This window comes from Podarcis filfolensis (genome assembly GCF_964270895.1).
Source record: "Podarcis filfolensis genome assembly, chromosome: Z".
Classification (NCBI taxonomy): Eukaryota; Metazoa; Chordata; class Lepidosauria; order Squamata; family Lacertidae; genus Podarcis; species Podarcis filfolensis.
The window spans coordinates 35,788,196-35,810,985 of NC_139617.1; the positions used below are offsets into that span (position 1 = coordinate 35,788,196).

Here is a 22,790-nt window from a genome sequence, read left to right on the forward strand (position 1 = left end):
TAGAGGTAATTAATTTTGTAAATTCCGGATATAAACCTCCAACTTGTTTACCTCAAAGTGTGGCGCTCGTGATTAGAAGGAAAGGCCCTTTTTCCAAATGAAAATATTAGCAGGGTGATAAAAACAGGCCACTGAAAGACTGTTGGGAAAGGGGACAATTAAAAAGCAAAAGAGAAAGAAGAAGAAATGTGCTTTGTGGCTGTCAATTTCTCAATTTTCCCTACGGAGAGCTCAAATGAAAGGAATCATTTATATACAAAGTCATGATAGCAAACCAAAGAAATGAGGGTACATCACAAATATATTTGTGTTGAGATGAGGGTTTGTTTCATGAATTGTTCCACTCCAAAACAGGGCTTTTAGGCTATTTCATCTTAGGAGATCTGGGGAGAGGAATTTTCAAAGTGGGAAAGAAATGATGCTCACCCTCTGAAAAAGATGGACCTGAAACAGACCCTGTTGACAAAACCACATAATCAAACAGCTGTCCATCTCTTCCTACCCTGTGCAAAAACATCTGCGCATGGCTGGTCAGCGTTGATCAACTTCATGCTACTCCCAAAGGACTGAAGAATCCCAGGGTAGTCTTGATGGTATTTCAATATCCGCCTTGCGGTCTCCACTTCAGATATGCCATGCGGCACCTTCAGGCGCTGCCGTATGTAGTCCTCAGTTGGCCAATCAAAAGTTGTATGGTACACCTCTGGAAATGGGTTGGCAGAAAAGATTCACTTGAACAGAGACTGGGCTGCATCCACGCCATACATTCAAAGCATAATTAAAAGCATATGACTTCTTTCTGCCTGTCTAATGAAGCATCCTGGAACTGTAATTAATCCCCTCATGGGTAACTTGGAACAGGCTCATAAATGTGGCTGCCCCTGTTCTGTTGAGACACTGGTGGAGGAAGAGGAGTGCGGGGGGAGCAAATCGCCCCTAGCAGCACGATCCCGGCAGGGTGCCATTGTGGCTGTCCCCCCATGCTGGGTGCCTCACCCCCAGGACGTGGCTACGCCCCCAGGATGACACATCATGCCCCCCCAGGACACATACCAGCCCTGCCCCTGTCTGCTCTCCGCCCCCGGTGCCAGAGCATGAAGCTCCGCCACTGTGTTGAGATACAACAGGCACCCACAGTCTGCACTTTCCAGAAACAAATTAAGACATTTTTGTTCCATGAGCTTTCCTAGGTGGATGAAAAGGATCTTTAATCAGAAGTGTCCACTCCCTAGCGTTTTAGTCTTGTTTCAAATGTATTTGCTGTTTTGGTGCTTTTAACTGTTAATTATCTTTTGTGTAAATTGGCTTGAAACAGTAGTTTAGGAGATGATTAATAAATATGTGATGATGGTGGTGGTGATGATGATATCCTAATCTACTGTATCCCCTGAGCTAAAGATTCCATGGCCTCCGCCACCTTTATCCTGCCATTCTCAGCCACCACTTCCCCATTTCTGTTAGCAAGAAAACAAAAACAACGCCACACCTCCAGTAGAAACATCCACTCTTTTCCCAAGATTCCTCTCAATCAGCACAATATCTGGAGCGAAAAGCACCACTAGGAAGGAAGAAAGGAAAAAGAATTGCAAATACAACTGAAGTTAATTTGGCTTTCTGGAAGCCTGATTAAAACAACAACAACAACAACAACAACAACAACAACAACAACAACAACAACAATTAAAAGTATGCATTCCAGATGTGCAGAGAGGACTTTAAAACATATAGTTCTGTATATGTGTGTGTTCCTTTTTCTTCAGGTATCAGGGAAGTTCCTAGATCTGGTGCCAACCTGTTGCCCTCTAGATGTTTTGGACTATAGCTGCTATTAGTCCCATAAAGGCTGGCAGGTTGTGAAAGGCTATGCTGGACTTACAATCACACTAATTTGCATGAGGCAAATTCCTCCAGGGAATTATCTCACACAACCCTTATTGCAAGGTTGGGGAACCTCCAGCCTGCAGGTCGAACCTGGCCCACCAGGCTGTTTTTTCTGAAACCACACTCATCTGACTCACACCTGATGCCATATGTGAATAGGAATATAAGGTGGGTGGAGATGCAGCTGCTGAAAACAGGATTGGAGCTGGTTTGCAGGGAGTTCAACCCAGTTTTGTGCACTATCTTCCCTCATCCCAGCAGGGCAATTTTGACATGTGAGTGGGACACCACAACTGTCAGTCACCTAGTGTCAATATGACATCAGATGATTGACACGTAAGTAGTCAAAGTTGGCCAAAATTCCCCGGTCTTAATTTCAGTGGCACAGGGGCAGAGAAGTGGCACTGTGCCAGGAGAAGAGGAACCTCTCCTTCCAGCTGTTCTGGTTCTCCATCAGAATCAGAACTCAAAGTATCACCATGCTTGGAAGTTTTTATATTTATGAAGTCAGCATAGAGTCTCAAAATTGGTCTACAGGTTTCAAATTGGTAAGGCACAGCAGAGACCTACAATGCATGACTAGGTTGAAGCAGAATTTGACAGCCCCTCCCATGTGCTTTCCTTTTGAAGTTCTCTATCTCTCAAGCTCTGGGCCCCCCCCCCACAGGTCAGACTACTCCTGAGGCCCCAAATTCTCATCCCCAATTTACAAAGATCCTCCCCCAGGTCAGCCTCCTCCAACTTTCCTCCTCCTCATCATAATCTGACCACTCTCTCCAAGATGCCTCCATAGGACTCATGATACCAGCTCTGGGCTGTGTTGGGGCACAAAGTTGGGGGTCATGAAAGTTGACTGAGACTTAGTAGACCTGGGCAGTGGTTTAGCCACCACTGCTCAACACAGTAATGGAATCCATGGAAATGCAGTGGCTCCTCCCACCCACACGAGTGATTCTTCTGATTTGGGCAGTGAAAGTTTTTCCTGGCTCTGACTCCTGGCTTGATTCTCTAGCTGCGACTCCTGGATTGGCTCCAGAATGAGGCCTGTACAGCTCAGCACTGATGTTGACCCCTTTATAGTATTGGGCATTAGGAAATGCCCAGCTTCATCAGTCATGGGTGCTCTTCTGCCCCATGATATTCACTATACCACTATACTACTTTCTCTACCTCATTTCTGTCAATGAGGCTTACAAGTTTAAAACACTAAAGAAATAAATTATGTATCCTGTAAAGAAGCCCTGGGGCAAGGGGGTAGGGCAGTCTGTTGTGTTTGACCTGATGTTCTCTTTGCCTCTTCCTTATTCTCTTTCTCTTTCTCAAATGGAAGAGAGAAATTAGAAAGTCAGAAAGAATTTGTAAAAACACAATGGAACTAAACATGTTCTTACCAACGTGCTTGGGAATGATGCCCATTGCCAGCAGCTCCCGGGCAAGTTCTCGACTTTGGGGAATAGCCTCCATAATCCAGCCCTGGTGAAATAAGACATATAACAGCTGATCATTGAAATGAAGCACATATTGGGTCGCGCTGCTGGGGAGTGATGGAAGGAAAGGTCTCTGGTTTGTGACTGCTGGATAGGGATGCGGGAGATACTTGATTCAGTTCATACTTCATCTGCACCTCCTGAAATAATACACCAACCAAAACAGAACCATCCTTCTCATAATTTTGCAGTGAATGTTTCCAGCAAACTGGTGTGTAAAAATGCATTATATCCATGAAAATAACATACAGAGATGCATTCTCTTAGGAGAAATAGCTTTGCAGAAATGCAGTATATTGAGGAAAAATGCATACAAAAATGTGCATGTTTGGAGAAACTTGCATTAAAATGCTGCTGAATTTTCATGAGACCTTCTTTAAAAATTGCAGACCAATATACTTATTTTATTTATTGCATAAAACTTATGCACCTCGTAAAAGGCGGGGGGGGGGGGATACCTCAAAGTGGTTTACAGCCCAATGTGGAGAACCAAAGACTGAAAAAGAGAAACAGAGAGAAACAAAAATAACATCCTCATCCACCCCTAGTTTCAAGCCTCTGAGCAACTTTTCCCAGTACAATGGGAAGAATGCTTGTTTTATAGGAACACAGATAGAGATAGAGATATAAAGATAGAGACAGATACCCTTGCAACTCTTAAACCATTTTTATCTGCACATAAGTCTTTATTGAAATATTTTAAAAAAATGGGAAGAGAAGGAGAAGTCTAGGTATTTTTGAAATATTCAGGAGGATGTGAACTCATGCAGCCAACTTTTTAAAAGCGAAACCAAGCTTAAGAGGACAAAGGGGGAAAGATATGTGTATGTCCACCCCCCAAATTATACAGGAAAATGTGCTGTAATGGAAGCCTCCAAACCCCCAGAGCTAACGAAGCAGGCAAGCTAAAGAGATCTATATATGAAAAGGGCTGTTTGCTCCCTAAAGTCCTTGTTATAACCAGCTAAGTGCTGGACTGAAGATCTTTTTTATGATTATGTAAAACAAGACGAAACAAAAAACAGGAAAAAAACACAAATACTTATGAATCTGTATTGATCTGACTGAGGCTGAAAGGAGATGTAGTCCAAAACATCTGGAGGGCACCTGGTTGGCAAAAGCTGGTTTACGCAATACAATGGTACCTCAGGTTAAGAACTTAATTCGTTCTGGAGGTCCATTCTTAACCTGAAGCTGTTCTTAACCTAAGGTACCACTTTAGCTAATGGGGCCTCCCGCTGTTGCTGCGGCGCTACTGCACAATTTCTGTTCTCATCCTGAAGCAAAGTTCTTAACCCGAGGTACTATTTCTGGGTTAGCGGAGTCTGTAACCTGAAGCATCTGTAACCTGAAGCATCTGTAACCTGAGGTACCACTGTACCCGACTGGAAGCCAAACTGAACCTGAGCCAAATACTGAACCAAACCTCTCTCCCTGCACCTCCCTGAATCGGAAACCAACTGGAATCACTATTTGAAAGCCAACCAAATCAATCTTGAATTGCTAATTGAATGTGGACGAAGACACAACTTGGGTGTGGAGAGGAGAGAATGGTTAGCATTTCAAAATAAATCGTAACAACTCACTGACTAGAAGAATGGTGTCTCTCAAAGAGAACCAAATCAGTCCTGGAGGTTTGCAGGCTTACTGAATGCTTGCCTACTGAACCTTTACAGTGGTACCTCTGGATACGAACGGGTTCCCTTCGGGAGCCCCGTTCGCATCCTGAAGTAAATGTAACACGTGACTGCGTGTCTGCGCATGTGCAGGTCACGTTTTGCTGCTTCCGCGCATGCACGTGACGTCATTTTGAGCGTCTGCGCATGCACGAGCGGCAAAACCGGGAAGTAACGCACTCCGTTACTTGCGGGTCGCCGCAGAGCGCAAACCAAAAATATTCATCCTGAAGCTACTTCAACCCGAGGTATGACTGTACTAGCTTGAGGGAGGACAATTCCAAATTGTAGCTGAGCACAAATCTAAGCTGAACTAAATCCTTCAGTGGCTTGACGCCTGACTAAGTTGCACCAGTGTCAGCTGGAGCTGGGCAGCTGTGGGGCCCATGTGCTGGCAGAGCCCACTGGGGCTCCTCATAGTTGGTAGGGTGGTCAGTCATACATTTCCAAAAAAAGAGGATACGCATCACGAAAAGGACAAAAGAGGGGTTCAATTGACATAACATTTTAATTTATATGTATCAATGCACTTTTAGAAATAATGTTTTAAATAGAAACACAATACTTCAAGCTGCAGTGGGGGCACACACCAGCTGACTTGTGTGCCTACTAACCAAGTAAGCCCAACTGCTGATAAGCTCCTATGTGCCATTTTTATGGCTCCTTGACCAGACTTGGGGACTGGATAACTCTCAAACAGAGGCCATCTTCAGAGGATCAGCTCTTCACAGCAATAGATGGTCCTCTGTAAACTAGAACATGTGGCTACAATAGTGGTGGGTGCCACAAGTAGTGCCCCCATGCTTACAGGTGACAGCACCACCACTTACCTGGGTCACTAACACACATGCAGCCTTACCTGGTGGTGCTAATATGCTTCTTACTAGAATGAGCCTCAATTTTTAATTTCCTATAATTCAGGGGTCAGCAGCATGATGCCCACAGGCACCAGTATCTCCATCAATACCTCCTATGGTGACTGCAAAAGATCTCTTGGGGGAAAATCCAAACTGTGTTTGAATGAGTGTCTGCTGCTAAAAGGCAATGCTACAGAAAAGGAGTAGTGATGAACATCTGTGGGACTGCTGGGGGGGGTGCACCAGTGGCTATATACCAAGGACCCACTTATGCCTGACAAGCCAGCCCCATTCAACTCCCAGAAACACAGCTCGCTTCCATAGCAACACTGAGCAGTGGGGAGGATGGCATTTAAGACTGCTAAATCTGGCCAAACTTTTCCCTCTGCTTGGTGACTTGACCCTGCTGTTGCATTACTACCAGGAAATCTTCAGAGGAAGATGGGAGAAAATTGTGTGTGGGTGCACATGTACCATGCAATATATATTTAATATTGCATTAAGCCATTGATAATTACCAGTTCCTGCCTTAACTTGAATCTGTAATCAATAGGGGACCCCAAAAGCTGCAGAACTGTTCAAGGGAAACATATCCCATGAGGAAGAAACCAAAACATTCTAATTACTGGAAAACACAACTGTCTGCTGGCAACTCCCTAATTAGCCCAGTTTTACTAACATGCTATGCCACAGATTTCTTCAGGAAATGGGAAAACAGTACAGTCTTGAGGCAAGGGTATCATGGAAACTGTCCACTGTCACCACTGCACCTCCCAGCATCGTGTCTGCAACCAAACAGCACTTACATTAAGGAAGTCCTAGTATCTGAAAGAGGTGGGGGAGAAGAATGGTCCATATCCTATATGGCTGACAGGTGGTGGTGACTGTTGCCCATTGGAATTGGCAGGGCAGAAGGCAGGGAGGTCAAAGAGCAGGTTTAGCCACAGCAAAAGATAGATGAAGCCAAAGCCAATGACAAGCAGAACCAGCTAGATGAGGGAAAATAGTATCAAGCAATCTAAAATGGCTGTTTATAAGACTGCATAGATGAATCACAGTTCAGTGACGGAGCACATTCTCTGTAAGTAGGGATGGATGGATGTTTCCAGTCTGCATCCATTTCCTTGTGTGATAATTTGTAAAAGTTCTCTCCCACTTCCACATTGATATGTGTTTTTTAAAAAATCTGTGTGAAGATTTCATGTTTAAATACATATCTTTTACTGCACTTTCTCACAGAATACAAATTTATAAACCTACTTCATTGGGGGGGGGGGAGAATTAATCAGGGAATCAAACCATTAATTTTGTTTTATTTTTTGGTTCAGCCACAACTGAAGGTGTCCCAGTTTGGTTCTGGTTCAAGATAATAAAGGTTCAGCCTGTGCAATCAAATTGGTTCAGCTCCAGTTCACTTGAGATTATCTTTGTAGTGTTTGATTTCAACTGTACAAGCACAAGCACACAAGCATCTGTAGTAGATTAAGAAATAAATCAAAGTAATTTTAAGGAAGGAGGAAATGATTTAGTAAATAAACACTGAACTATTACTGTGATTAATTGACTTTAAGGTTTTCAATTGAGTTTTTCTTCCTCTGTCATAATACTAGAACTTGTGGATATTCAATGGAGTGGAATGGTGGAAGATTCAGGACAGACAATAGAAAGTACTTCTTCACACAGTGCATAATTAAACTTTTTAATTTATTATTAATTTAACTCCATAGTTGGAGGCAGTAAATGTTTCTGAATACCAGTTGCTGGAAACCACAGGAGAAGAGAGTGCTCTTGCGTTCAGGCATTGCTTGCAGGCTTCACATTAGGGCATCTGGTTAGCCACTATGAGAACAAGATTCTCGACTATGTGTCATTGGCCTGATCCAGCAGAATCATAGAATCATAGAGTTGGAAGGGACCTTGAGGGTCATCTAGTCCAACCCCGTGCCATGCAAGAATCTCTTCTTACATTCTAATTCACTCCCACAATAGGTAGTGATGGACAAAAACCTGGATGGCTTTAAAAGATGAGTAGACAAATTCATGGAGAAGGCTATCAATAGCTAGCCATGATGACTATGTTCTACCTCCATTGTCAGAAGCAGTATGGGAATCACAAGTAGGAAGAGTGCTGTTGTGCTCAGGTCCTGATTGCGGGCTTCCCATAATGGGCATCCAGTTGGCTACCATGAGGACAGGATGTTGGACTAGACTGGTCTGATCCAGCAGGGCTCTTACATTCTTATTTGTGATGCCATCAGTGTAAGATTTTAGGGTGAATGTCCCCAGCCTCATCTAACAGAACAGGAGGGCTCCCAGATCCATCAGGGCTGGCTGACCACATTTTGAAATCAGCAAAGTAATGCACCTTAGCACAGGAATGGGGAACCTGTAGCTCTCTAGTTATTGTTGAACTCCAACTCCCTCCCATCAGTCCCAAGTCAGCATGGCTAATACTCACCGAAAGACCATTCAATTCAGAATTGGAGACCAAAGTTGGAGATTGCAAAAATTCTCCGTGGCTGAGGTCACTGATTTTTGACCACTAAGTTCCACGCAAACAAACACACATTTGCTACCCCACAAGTAGAAACACACCACCCCTGAGATCACATATGAAGCTGGTTCCCACATCCCAGTCTATAAAGTTTGTGATTTCACAGTTTAAGGCTCTAAGCAAAGCATCAACAAATGAAATGAAATAACTAAATAATAATAATCCAAGAAGGTAGCTCAACAAACAAGTTGCTTGTAATTAAGGCGCCATGCTAATACATTATAAATAAGCCCTCTCTAAAACAGTTAGATATATGGGTCATTCTCCACCTCAGCCCCCCCCAAGGTTTCCCAGTTCCAAGGCCCCAGCCAATCCCTAATTAGAATACATTATCCGTCGGCTTGACACTTCAGTGAAATGTCTAGCCTGCCGCCGAGGTGCAGCTCCGCTCGGCACAGGGTTTATTGATATTCCGCTGCATTTCCTTCGCCATGCCCCCAGTGGCTCAGTTCTGTTTTATCACACATCAAAAGGGCCGTATGCTCAGGGCGCCCCCCCCCCTTGCACATGGCTCAGAGCCGGAGGTCTGGAACAGCTGCAAGTAGGATGGTATCACAGAAGGGACAAGCTCCAAACAGATGTCAACGATAAAAAAAAGGGGGGAGGATAAGAAGACAACAGTGGGGGAGGGGAGAGGGGGAAGGATTGTGGCTTGGGAGCCAAGGATGAAGGAACAGCGCAGAGTCCATCGAGGCAAGTCAGGCTTTGTGCAAATGCTGGTCGTTCCTGCCCTCCTGACTGCCATTAAAGGCTAATTAGTACCTTCACAAGCTAAGGATTTGTTTCTTTGCGAAGCAATTGGGAGGGAGAGAATGCTTCCCCACACAGGCAAATAATCCCCAGACGCTTGAATAAACGGAATAAAAGATCCTTCACACTTGGTCCCACATGTCTGTCTGCCTCTCCCATTTGATCTACTTTGAAACAGGGCACCATGCAAGTACCCCAGTCATTTAAGAGATCATCCATATAGTGGTTTAATGTGAATGGTAAGCTTCCTGTGCCTCCATTAATTTTTCCGTTATACACATGGTGTTCTCCTCCAAGTCAGTGTCTTCCCCACACTTTCCCCACCCTCAATCTGGATTCCCCCCCCATCCCAATCCCTCTGCAAAAAAGGAGATAACATGAGAAAACCATAAGAACAGCTCTGCTGGATCAGGCCAATGGTCCATCCAGTCCATCATCCCGTTCTCACAGTGGCCAACCAGATGCCCCAATGGAAAGTCCACAGGCAAGATATGCACTAATATTGCAACAATGGCGTGTGGCAGAATGAACTTGCATGTTGTTGGGAGCAGGGACCCAGCTGGTGGGGGGGGCACTTGTGTGTATAGGGCAGACCCAAGACATTCTGGTGCTGGAGATGAAGGAAAAAATAGTGCCACTCACTCATCCTACATGCAGAATCAAACCAAATTGTCAGCTGACTCCACTTCAACCTGACAACAGCTTGGTCACCACCACTACACCTCAGCTAAGCAGGGTAGCTTAGGGAAAGCAGGATGGGGGTGGGCTTCTACCACACACACATACACCATGCTTTGTTTCTTTGGGGCAGCTACCTCACCTCCGAGTTACTGCATTTGTTCCATTTCACAATTTCGGGGTGACTGAGTTCATCGTTTTGGAAAGTTTGGGATACAATTTCTTTTCTTTTTCTCAAATGAAGGAAAAGATAAGAATTGTAGAAAAACATGCTTTTTATATATGTAATTGTTTCATACTTCTTATTGTATGGTAAAATCAATTGGAGATGCTTCATGGGAAGAGATTTCTAACTGGAATGTAATTAAGGGTACTGGGAATTGTAGCTCTGTGAAGAGGATCTCTTAACAATTCTCAGCATCCTTTAACAAATTAAAGTTCCCAATATTTTTTCTGTTAAATTGATATAAGAGTTCTTTGAAATGCATAGTGTGAACATGACCTATTTATTTCCTCACAGCATAGTTTTGAGCAGGCCATAACTACGCTGGTGGACTCGGCAAGGTTTTGTGTGAAGGTCTTCAAATGATTCCTCACCAGGGCTTCTTCAGCTCCTATAAATTAACTCTGCTACCACACTAAACCAGCACAGCTGTGGCTTCAAGGAACAGCCAGTGGGGCTGCAAGGACCTTATGTGAACCTCGTAAGGCACAGCAGCCCCAGTTCCCATTCCCACACATAGCTTGCTCTAGAACATAATGCCTGCCATAAGTTTTCTCGGTTTGCTAAGACCACCACCACTCCCTGCATGATCCCTCAGCACCCTAACTGCATTTGGATTTGCAGAACAAGCCCTACGGGGTCCCGGAAGAGCCATTGATCAATAAAACCGTGTTCCTCCGAGGACACAAGCGACATCTATAAACCTGAGAGTGTCAAAACAACGGCACACAAAATCCGGCATTCCTACCATCGGCAGGATGAAAGCTGGGCAATTAATGCCAGCCGAATGACACCACCAGGAGAAATAAAACAAACAGCTGGTAGTACAGTGGGCTGGTGGCCCACTCCTGGCAATCTATTAACATTTTTTTCCAGGATAATATACTGACTTGTGTTATGAACCACAGCAGCATAAATCTGGCTCAAGAAGCAAGCTGACGGCCTCTGCAAGATTCAAATATTTTGAGGTGGGGTGGGGGGAGGTTTTCTATTCCAGAAAGGCACAAGCTCCAGATGTAGCGTGTTTTCCCTTCAAGGTGGACACTTAAAAAGTGCTATCAAAAAAGAATTGCACTTATAAGGCACTAATCACCAAGACGCTTCCTGTGTGTATGTGCTACAGCTGTTGTCCAAGGAGGCAGGGGTGGTAGCATGAGCTGAGGTCACAAGCACCACACTAGATATTGAACAGGGCTGAGGCCTGGCTGAGCCAGATACCCATGATTGTAGGAACATTAGAAGAGCCCTGCTAGATCAGGCAAAGGTTAATCGAATCCAACATTCTGTTCTTACGCTGGTCAACCAAATGTCCATTATGGGATGCCTGCCTGAATGCAACAGCAACTCTCCCCACTTCCCAGCAACTGTTATTCAGAGGCAGACTGCCTCTGGTAAGAGACAGCCTTATCCTCCATTAATTTGTCCTCCCTTAAAGCCATTCAAGCTGGTGGCCATCACTACAATAAGAAGAACAAGTCCATTGTTTTTGTTCATAGTTCCTGAAGAAGTATTTTGCCCTGAATTGCGTTGAGCTACAAGAAAGAGCTTTGCGTCAGTGAGCACTGCAGCGTATTGTCCTTTCAGTTTTGTATCCATGGATTAGAATGTAAAGTTGTAAACTATAGTCACAGGTTCCCAAGCAAACCATGGTTTAGAGGAGTCTATCTCCTTTTGTTTGCCATCTGAACGACCCATCCATCTCTGAGTGTGGTGGCTTCTAGGAATCTGGATCAATTGTCAATTCAGACATTTGCCAACCCATTTTTTTTTTTAATTCTGCTCTGCCAGTGTATCACAAAGCAACCCTCCTTTTATTAATCTTAACATTATGTCAAACCATCATTAAGCTTCCTGAACCATGGTTTGGCATGATGTCTGAATGAAGCCTCAGAGGTCTAATTCCTGTGTGCATTAATACACATTTATGCAAATACAAGAAAACCACACTAGATATTTGGCCCTGTGGGATAAATATCTATCTATTCATCATCAGTGAAGGGGTGGGGTGGGGAGAAGGATAAATAAACAGATAAATTACTGAAGCAGCTCAGCTTTAAAGAGCTCTAAGAGAAATCAGGCAGACCCAAATAATTCAAGCGCAAGTCATTTGCAATGCAAAAGTTTAATTCTACTTTGCAAATTCAAAATGAGCAGATAAATTATGGATTAAGGTGCACGGTATTTTGTACGGGCAAACTGACAACCACTTTCCAGTCATTTAGATTTCCCTTCAAATCTCTCACCTCCCTTTTCCTCGAACAATTCAAAAGGACTGATGCAATTTTCTTGTAGTTGATAGAAAGGGAGGGACAGAGAGAGTGTATGTGTATAAAATGGCACCCTAAAAATGTAATGATTGGCCATTTTAAAACAGAAAGCACATGATAAGAAAAAGGCTTTTAAAAGTTAATGAGCTAAAAAGAATTAGCTTTCTTATATCTTTGATGCAGCCTATTACAAAATGAATATCTGTAAATGAAGTAAAAATAAACGTCAGTGTGGTGTAGTGGTTAGAGTATTAAATAATGATCAGGGAGACTCAGGGCAAAATTCAACAAAATTCCTGAGGTAGCCCAAGGGTTAGGGGTCACCCAACAGGATTTCCCCCTTTCTTTCCCCTCACCGTGCACTTTGCCATGCCAAAATCTGCTCCGGAGGGTTGAAGGAACCCTCAGGACAGATTTAGGTGGTGTGGGAGGGAGAGAATGTTCTGTTGTGCAAGGATAAGGTTGGTCACTGTGGCTGGTTACTATGAGAACAGGATGCTGGACTAGATGGGCCTTTCATCTGATCTAGCAGGCTCTTCTAATATTCTCCCCCCCCCCTTTATTATTTTTTAAAGTTTCAACACATACATGTTCTACATATTTTCTTCCATCCATTCCCTTTAGACCCCGCCCCCCACCCCCATGGCTTCCTATTTCCCCTTTTTTATGCTGCATATCATCAAAGAAATTGCCACCCATTATTCTATTCTTTATCCTCTTCTAATATTCTTATCCTTCCAATATTTTAATTCATCCTTCAACTCTCTCTTTCCATCCGTTTTCCATCCATTTACAAGAGGCAGTGGTGACCCCCAATGTGTGTGGCTTTAAAAGAGGAAAGATTCATGGAAGATAAGGCTATCAATGTCTACTGGTAATGATGGCTAGGTTAATCTCCACAGTCAGTGGGAGTATGTCTATGAATGCCAGTTGCTGGGAATCACAAGTAGACACAGCTGCTGTTGTGCTCAAGTCCTGCTTGCAAATTTCCCTTTAAGGCATCTGGTTGGCCACTGTGAGAACAGGATGCTGGACTAGATGGGCCAGTGGCCTCAGCCAGCAGCACTGATGTTCCTGAAATACCAGGGAATTGTGACACACACACGGATACGCCGACTGCCCATCTAGTCAGTAGCCTCTTCCTATTTCCTTTCATGAGGGCTGCTGGGACTCAAGGACAGTCAAAGAGGTCTTAGGTGAGTGGGGTAAGGCTGAGGGAAAGAGGAACAGCCTCTTATTTTAATTGTTCCAAAATTGGTAGGTATGCTGGTAAATGGCTACTACCTTTTGCAAGGTGGTGCCTTCATGTTTTAGATTCTCTTTGTAACAATCACCTCTTAGAGGGACAGAGAGGGAAAGTCATGGCAGGAACTAATTATAAACATTCTGATTGGTCTCCCCCCAAATTCTTATTTATTTTCCTTTTCTTGGCACAAATCCCATCTCCTTGATTAACATACCTTTAGTTAAATATGCATTATGGTATTTATAAACATCTTTATTAATTCATACCATGTTACATAAATATACCTTCAAAGATACTGGTGTTGATTTAAATAGGGCTCCTTGAGCAAAGGGAGACAGCAGCCCCTACCAGGAGGCAAAGCAAGGTGGCCATCTCCTGCGGGAGTGGATCTGAAGTGCCTCTAAAAGGTGTGTGTGTCCAGAGACACACAGATCTGACCAGTGAAGCCAGTACAGCTAGGAATGTTCTACCTCCATCGCTGGAGGCAGTATGCCCCTGAAGACCAGTTATTGGGAATCCAAAGCAGGAAGAGTGCTACCATGATACATCTTGTTGGCCCCTGTGAGAACAGGATGCTGGACTAGATGGGCCTTTGGTCTGATCCAGAAGGCTCTTCTTATGTTTTCCCTCCACTGTCAGAGGAAGTATGCCTCTGAATATCAGTTGCTGGGAATCACAAGTAATGCCATGCCCAGCCTAGACCTGATGCCAGACACTGAGTCCTTGAAGGAAGGACCAGGCACCCCACAGATCAAGGACCAGATATGGAGGTACCAAATAGTCTTGCAAGTTTAAATTTTTAATTGCACTGATATTTTAGTTTTTTACAATCAAGCAGTGCATAAATTTTATGAAATAAATAAATAAATAAATAAATCTGTTTGCTGAAGAGGAAGAGCAGGATATGAAATTAAAAATAAATAAATAAACAACACTATAATGAATGCACAATTTTGGGGGGGAAAGATCCATGAAATGGTTGGTTTGTTTGCTTGTTTGCTTCTTAATGTTGCCTGTTTGTAACAGGTTTGCCCACTCAGGACTCTGCCAGTCGCCTGCGGCAGTCAACAGAACTACACGGCTGCTCCCCTTTTGGTCGTCTTGGTAGCCAGACAATTAACATATGTGTACCTTCAGCTTCCCCATTTATGCTGTTAATCACACTCCAAATTCCCTGCAACAACCTTGGGGAATCAATCCCATCCACAGCACAAACTCCCACGTCACCTATCCCACCACACCCCATGAACAATCTCATCCAGCAAGAGCCACACTTACACTGTGAATGCAGTCCTCAATCTGCAAACGTTCCACAATCAGTTCAGCCCACAGAGCGTCAGGGATTTTCTAAAAAAATTAAGAAAGAAATACGGTGAGTTTAATATCCACAAAGCAGTTCAAAGAGAATTACTGCACTTTCTGTGTTTGAATACCCCCCTTAAAAAAAAACAACAGCTGGAGGGATCAAACCCTTTGCAAGAAAATGACACACAAAAGGAAAACAGAAAGCTTCCACCACTCCAGCCAGTGAAAGAAACACATTGTCAGCCAACCAGTAGAACTGAAATGTACAGTTGGTGGGGTTAACTGGTTTTTTAAAAAACACTCTTGACTAATCAGGCAACATTTTTATATAAAATGCACACACATTATTTTAAATTTAAGTATTTTCAAAAACTGCAGGTGGGAAGCCCCATCATAAAAGAGGCAATCTTCCTTGCCTCTAGCACAATAGGGAACACCTACTCTAAAGTGGTACACAATTTTAAGCACTGCCTCGTGGAAGGGGTGTGGCTCAAAGCCACAGCATCTGCTTTTTTGGGTGCAGAAGGTCCCGGGTTCAATTCCTGGCACCTCCAGGAAAAGACTCCCTGTCTGAAGCACTGGAGAGTTTCTGTCAGTCAGTGTAGACAGTATTGAGCTAGATGGACCAATGGACTAAAGCAGCTTCCTATGTCGATTACAGCTTGGTTTGTTTTTTAACTGGAGATGCTGGCAACTCCAGGTGCTAGGGACTGAACTTGAGATCTTCTGCATGCAAAGCACATTTCTATGGCCCTTCCCCAGGTATGGAGTGTGCATTTTCCAGGCCTGGATGTCCCCCTGAAGTGAGTTTTTGGAACTGGAGCTGGAGATCTGAGCTGGAAACTGAACTCTGTTATATCAGAGTCCTGCTCAGAAGACCAGGCAAGAACAGAAGGCCATGCTCCTTGTACGCCTGCCAAACCAGGCAAATCGCCAATGACAGGCAGAGCCAACTAAGGCTACATTCCTACCATATATTTAAAGCACTATGATACTTTAAACAGTCGATGCTTCCCCCAAAGAATTCTGGGAGCTTCTTTGGGGTGCTGAGGATTGTGAGAAGACCCCTTAATCCTCTCCCAGAGCGACCAACAATTCCTAGAGTTCTCTGGGCAGAGGAATTGCTTGTCAAGCCACTGGGAAATGCAGCTTTAAGAGGGAAAACAAGGGTGACACCCAACATCTCTCTGCACCCTTAACAAACTCCAGCTCCCAGAATTTTTTGAGGGGAAGCTATGATTGTAGAAAGCAACACCAGATGGCTTTAAATGCATGGTGAGAATGTGGCCTAATTCCAGTTTTGCCCCCATCCTCTTTCCTACTTAGTTCAATAAGGGGAATACAGAGGTTGAGGAGGAGGAAGCTGACAGCTTAGGCCCCTACTCCATGACTGGTTTTAAGAAAACAGGTGTCACAATTAATGGAGGCTATCAACAAATTATTGTTATTTTTTTATTCAACAGAAAATACATAATAAGAACAAAAACAAAGACAGCCCAGTAATATCCCCTTCCACAACATGTTTTAAAAAGGCATGTCAAAAGCCAGGGGTCAGCAAACTTTTTCAGCAGGGGACCGGTCTACTGTCCCTCAGACCTTGAGGGGGGCTGGACTATATTTTTTGGGGGGGGATGAATGAATTCCTATGCCCCACAAATAACCCAGAGATGCATTTTAAATAAAAGCACACTTTCTGCTCATGTAAAAACACCAGGCAGGCCCCACAAATAACCCATAGATGCATTTTAAATAAAAGGACACATTCTACTCATGTAAAAACAAGCTGATTCCCGGACTGTCCGGGGGCTGGATTTAGAAGGCGATTGGGCCAGATCCAGCCCCCGGGCATTAGTTTGCCTATCCATGTCAAAAGGCCTTGTTATAGAGGAAAGTTTTCACCCGGCAGGCACCTAAAGGAGTATAATGAAGGCGTCAGCTGAGCCTCCCTGAGGAGAATATTCCACTGCAGAAAAGGCCCATACTCATGTTGCCACCTTCCGGACCTTGTGGATGAGATACATGAAGAAGGGCCTGAGAAGAATGTGTGCAGCGGAGAGCAACCAGGATGATTAACAGTCTGGAAACAAAGCCTTATGAGGAACGGTTGAGGAAGTTGGGTATGTTTAGCCTGGAAAGAGGAGACTGAGAGGAGATATGGTAGCTATTTTCAAATACCTAAAAGGCTGTCATGTGGATTACGGGGCAAACTTGTTTTCTCCTGTTCTGGAGGGTAGGACCTGAACCAATGGCTTCAAGTTACAAGAAAGGAGATTTCAATGCAACATCAAGAAGAACTTTCTGATGGCAAGAGCTGTTCAACAGTGGAACAGTCTCCCTTGGAAGGTGGTGGACTCTGTTTCATTGGAGGTTGTTAAACAGAGGTTGGATGTCCACCTGTCATGGATGCTTTAGCTGAGATTCCTGCATTGCAGGGGGTTGAACTAGATGACCCTCAGAGTTCCTTCCAACTCTACAATTCTATTATTATATTATTCTAACGGAAAATTGATGACAGGCAGGCAAGGGAGCAACAAAATGACCCACTTAGGTCTTTTCTCAAACATCTCCTGAGCTCCATCCCACTCAAAAGCAGGCGCATTCACGCACACACAGGTGAGGGGGAAAGAAGAGCAAAAGGAAATAAAACGTGTTCCTTGCAAGTCTGCAGGTCCCGCAGGGAGATGCGTCAAAGCCTCATGCAGCCTCTCGCGGCTGGAGCTGGGACTGGCAGCTTTGAGGCTGTCATTTTACAAAGGTGCCTCATGCTGCTCTCAGAAACAGCTAGACTCCCACTTCCCTCTTTGATGTGTCATTTCAAGAGAGGCTAGTGGGCTGCCAGGGGGTCCACCTGGCTAAGGCTTGAGGAGCCAATTTAAATTGGAGTCCTCTACAGGATCCTTTAGCAGCCTTGCAATCTGAGCAATCTGCAGAGCACCTCTGTTGACCAGAGTTTGGGGGGTGGGAGTAGTCAAGGGGGCGTTTAGAGACAATGCAAAGGGGCTGCTGAGCAAAGCCGCTCTTTCAAACTGCAAAGGCCCAGATCCAGCTTTGGCTTCTAAGTGCTTTTTGTTCTGACTCAAGTTCTGCATACTACCACTGAGCTGCAACCCTCCATCAAAGTTAGGAGCACTGGAAGCGGCCTTATACCACATCAGACTCCTGGTCAAACTCTCCCAATATTGTCAGCACTGACTGGCAGCAGCTCAGTAAGCTTCATTCAAGAGACATTCCCAGCTGTACCTGGAGACAACAGGGATTAAACCTGGGACCTTCTGCCTGCAGTGCAGGCGCTCTGCCATTGAGCTACAGCCCTTTCCTGCTATATATCACCTCAGTAACAAAGGAAGTTGTCTTATAGAATGCCAGACCATTGTGGTCTACCTAACTCAGTACTGTCTACACTGACTGGCAGCCACTCTTCAGGGTTTTGGACAGGGCTCCCCCCTAGAAATGCCAGGGATCAAACCTGAAAACTTCTACATGCAAAGAATGTGCTCTGCCACAGAGCCACAGTACTTTGTCCTCAGCAACACAGGGTCTGATGCAGGTGCTTGGCACAGAGTCAATTTTCCTCCATTTTCCATTTATAGAGCCAGCCCCAGACTTTTTGCCCTGTAAGATGGGAGGTCCCTCTTCAGTCAGCTCCCGCCGTCTCCCCCTCCCATATGGTTAGCATCTTTGAGCCCTCTTGCCACTTAAACCTATTTGGCTCCTTCCTCTTCTAACGGTGGCAGGGTGATAAGCGGTGGCCAGGAGCTGGCCAGGCAAAAATCACTCAATGAACTTTCAGCTTAAATATTTGCAGATTCTCCAATGATGCACAAAAGAAGAGTCCTCTCCTACCTGGAGCACCCATCATGATATAAGTTCATAAAATTATGCATGGCATAGAGAAAGTGCATAGAGAAGAAAATATCTCCCTCTCTCATAACACTAGAACTCGTGGACATCAAATGAAGCTGAATGTTGGAAGATTCAGGACAGATAAAAGACTGTACTTCCTCATGCAGCACATAAACTATGGAACTCACTCCCAAAAGAGGCAGGGATGTAGGACCAGTCCACCCATGAGGTCAGAAGGGGCAACTGCTTCAGGCAGCACGATTCCTAGGGGCAGCAGATTCTGTCCTCCCCCCACCCACTGCTCCTGATGTTGATCTTCATTCACCCCACCTTCCCTGGCAAGGAGGGCCTCCCGCCCTATTTTGAGGTTTGCCTCAGGTGCCAAAATCTATTGGGCCAGCCCTGCAGTAATGGTCACCAAGTGGATGGCTATAAAACAGGGTGAGAAAAATCCATGAAGGAGAGGACTATTGATGGCTACTAACCACGATGGCTATGCTCTGCCTCCACAGTTGGAGGCAGTAATGCTTCTGAACTGAAAACCACAGGAGGAGAGAGTGCTCTTGTGCTAGAATCCTAATTGCTGGTTTACTACAGGAACACAATGCTGAACTAGATGGGCTCCACTTCCTGAGGACCTCTTTGCCTTCTGCTCCACCAGTCTCAATGGTCCCTATCCACCATGGTTACTCTCTGGCTCTTGAGGCTAACCTTGCATTTAAAAAAAAAGAGAATACACTTGTTTTCTTTTTAACCAAAAACATCTTCTTATGCAAACACTCTGCCAACTCGAAAGAGCATGTAAAGCACTGCACTGATTTCACCACTTCCCTCTCTTTCTTCCCCTCCCCATACAGCCTGATTCCTTGCCAGATCTCCTTGACTTTCATGTCCCACCCCATAATAATCAAGGAAACCCTACAGGGCCCCCTTGAAAGTGCTGCTGATTAGCCTGAAGTATGCTAATAATGAGAGTAATTAAACCAAAGGGGATTTTTGTGCGTGAGGCTGTGTTCCTTTCTATTTTTCTCCCTCCAAATCAGTGGTGGGGGTTTTTCTTGCACAACTGAATAAAAATAATCTTTGACAAAATGAACAAAGTTTAGGATTTATTTCCGCATTTGTTTTATGAATGCAGTTTTATTGTTGGTTTTATTCTGTTCACTGCCATGACATTCACAGTACATAAATGTTTGCAAATGTATATCTATATTTTCAAAACATGCTCATTTGCTATGTGTTTGGACACCTCTGAAGATATCATAACCAATTATGCATGGTGGTTCCTGAGATCAAAGAGTAGACTTTTGTCTATGTCTGAATACAACTGGATTCCATTTTGAATCAAGATGGCGGACTGAATCTTTCAAAACTGCACTGATTTTAACCTCAGATTCAAAACTGTACTGATTCTTTGCTATCTTAGAATCCCCGGGGAAAATGCTAGGTACACTGCTAGGGAATATATAAAACCAAGTTCACCTCTTTTAAATTAGAGAAAGGAAGGAAGGCGAAAAGAGTGGGCAGCAGGGGAGCTGTCTAACTGAAGTGTGAGAAGTGGAGAAAAAGACTAGGAGAGACAGAAGAGGAAGAGTTGCACAAGCAACAGTCAGACTTTATTCCTGGTCCTGCTCTTCCTGGAGCATCCGTAGGACCCTAATCAGTGAACATGGGCTCACCATTCCTCCCCAAGGCCAAAGATCACAGATGGATGTCATCATGCTCTGTACCTTTTAATCTGTGTACCTTCAATCTAAGGTCTGTAACTTTCAGTTCCAGGAATGATTGTAGAATGTAGAGTGTCAGAAGAGAGAGAGAAGAGAAGAGAGAAAATATAAACAATTAGGGTCTGATCCCTGGACTCTACAACAGGAGTGAGACACCTCAGGCTCTCCAGGCTTCAGAATTCCCCTCAAGCAGCGACCCTCATTGGCCTTGCTTTGCACCCTCCTTGAGTGTTCCTGCTTGGCTGGAATGTATCTTTAAACTCTGATAATGTGGCCTGCTTGTCTGGATGGAGAACGCAGAGGGGCAAGCGTGAACGTGTGTGTAGAAACTAGCCTACTGTATGAAGGTGAAATTTACATCCCTTGCTCTGCCCACTTATGCCTCTGGCCCTGCCTATCATGTGGCCTTGCCCATGGCTGAAAAGGGTTTCCCATGCCCTATTCTACAGGTTCAAGGCTACTGATTTTGGTGTCTTCCCAGGACCACCCTCCTTGGCACTGACTCTGCAGGAGACCAAACCAGGTGAGGCATCTTTCAGAGGAGAAGATCTTTGGAGTGCTTGTCAGGGTCTGCTCTGTTCACTTCATTTCTAAATATGCTAGGAACTGACAATAGGGTCTTCCTCTAAGAAAAGGGACGCGGGTGGTGCTGTGGGTTAAACCACAGAGCCTAGGACTTGCCGATCAGAAGGTTGGTGGTTCGAATCCCCACAATGGGGTGAACTCCCGTTGCTCGGTCCCTGCTCCTGCCAACCTAGCAGTTCGAAAGCACATCAAAGTGCAAGTAGATAAATAGGTACCGCTCCAGCGGGAAGGCAAAGGGCGTTTCCGTGCGCTGCTCTGGTTCGCCAGAAGCAGCTTAGTCATGCTGGCCACATGACCTGGAAGCTGTACGCCGGCTCCCTCGGCCAATAAAGCGAGATGAGTGCCGCAACCCCAGAGTCGGCCACGACTGGACCTAATGGTCAGGGGTCCCTTTACCTTTACCTAAGAAAAAGTCCCCACCTGGTTGCAGGATGGTCCAAACAGGTGGGTGGGGTGATAAGTAGGACACTCTCCCTACCCTAACCTCCCCCATCCTTAAAAAAGAAAGTTGTGAATAGGGATGTAAGAAGGCACCAATTTTTGTCCCATCCTGCTTTCATCAGAACCAGTGCTGTTTCCGCTCTGTTTACACTAAAACTCGGTTTATTCATCTGTTTTGGGCCGAAACTAATGTTATTACGTACTGTAATTAATTTCAGTGGAAAGGAAATGTCAAAAATGGTGCACAAAATGGCACAGACTGAAAAAACCAACAATAGTGAATACTGCTCATATTTGCTTGTGTGATTTCTGTTCCTGACCTTGGTCAAGCATGCAAACTGTCATGATTTCTGCTCCCATTTCCAAAAGAATTCTCCAACATCGTAGCTATGGACTGCATTACATTCAGACACACTGTGCTCATGAATTTCTATCCACCTGGAGGAGTTTTTAATACTTTGTTTTTAGTAACAACTATGGCATAGGGTAGATTGTGAATTCAGAAAAGTTCAATATTTATTCTCAGCTGAGGATGGCAAAGCTCCCTTTGCTATTTCATCCCTAGAATGGAGGGAGCCCACTGCCACAAATTCACAAGTCTGTTCTGAAATCACCACAGATACAAAACAAGGTGCGATAATTGGATCGCTCGTTTGTGTCTGCAGAAAAATAAAACGGCAAATGCCACAACTTATCTTTCCCTTCCATGCAGAGATAGCATCGTTACCTCTGCCCACGCACCTGTTTTGTGTCTTGATACTCCTGTACTTTGTCTGTGAGGTTTGACCACGCACTGGTTAACAGAGTCTCCGGAGAAATCCGTGCAGTTCCCAGTTGTTTACAAAGCCACATTGCCTGGAGGGAAAAGCAGGTGTTTGGGGTGGGGGAGAGAGAAGGAATAAGAGAGAGCTGTATCTTCCCAAAGGAAATGAAAGTGAATTTGAAGAAAATTTAAAAACAAATAACACCAGCATTTTCACAGTTTTTCCATCGGAGTGTGCAAAATTCGTAACGCTTAAGTGGAAAGTAGAAAAAGAAAGCACCATCTGTAACAGGAGAGGGGGGAACAGCAAATATGTTATCTGTCACTTTTAAAAGGAATATAGTGACCATTTTGAAATTCAGCACAATGGAGATCTGGAATGTTTTCATTTACGATGTCACTTTAAAACCTGTGCTCCTTCTGCCCCCTCCCTCTGGAAGAGCCCAATGCCTGGATTTTCTCAAAGACTGCTAGGGAATGAAAAAATAAGCAGCAAAACCTATACAC

At 44.4% G+C, this 22,790-nt stretch overlaps 1 protein-coding gene across 6 annotated transcripts in view; it reads right to left on the reverse strand.

Annotated features, from left to right (window-relative positions):
- AK8 (adenylate kinase 8) overlaps nt 1–22,790 on the reverse strand; it is a 94,693-nt gene that overhangs the window by 51,064 nt on the left and 20,839 nt on the right. For all 6 annotated transcript variants that reach the window (XR_014543846.1, XM_083596457.1, XM_083596459.1 and 3 more), the window contains 5 exons: nt 22,262–22,375; nt 14,898–14,966; nt 3,273–3,354; nt 1,487–1,558; nt 503–703 (listed from right to left, as the gene is read on the reverse strand). Coding sequence is in view for 5 of the 6 variants with exons in the window: in XM_083596457.1 (XP_083452583.1) it covers nt 503–703; nt 1,487–1,558; nt 3,273–3,354; nt 14,898–14,966; nt 22,262–22,375 (538 nt within the window). In the remaining variant the exon portion in view is untranslated. The remainder of the gene's footprint in view (nt 1–502; nt 704–1,486; nt 1,559–3,272; nt 3,355–14,897; nt 14,967–22,261; nt 22,376–22,790) is intronic.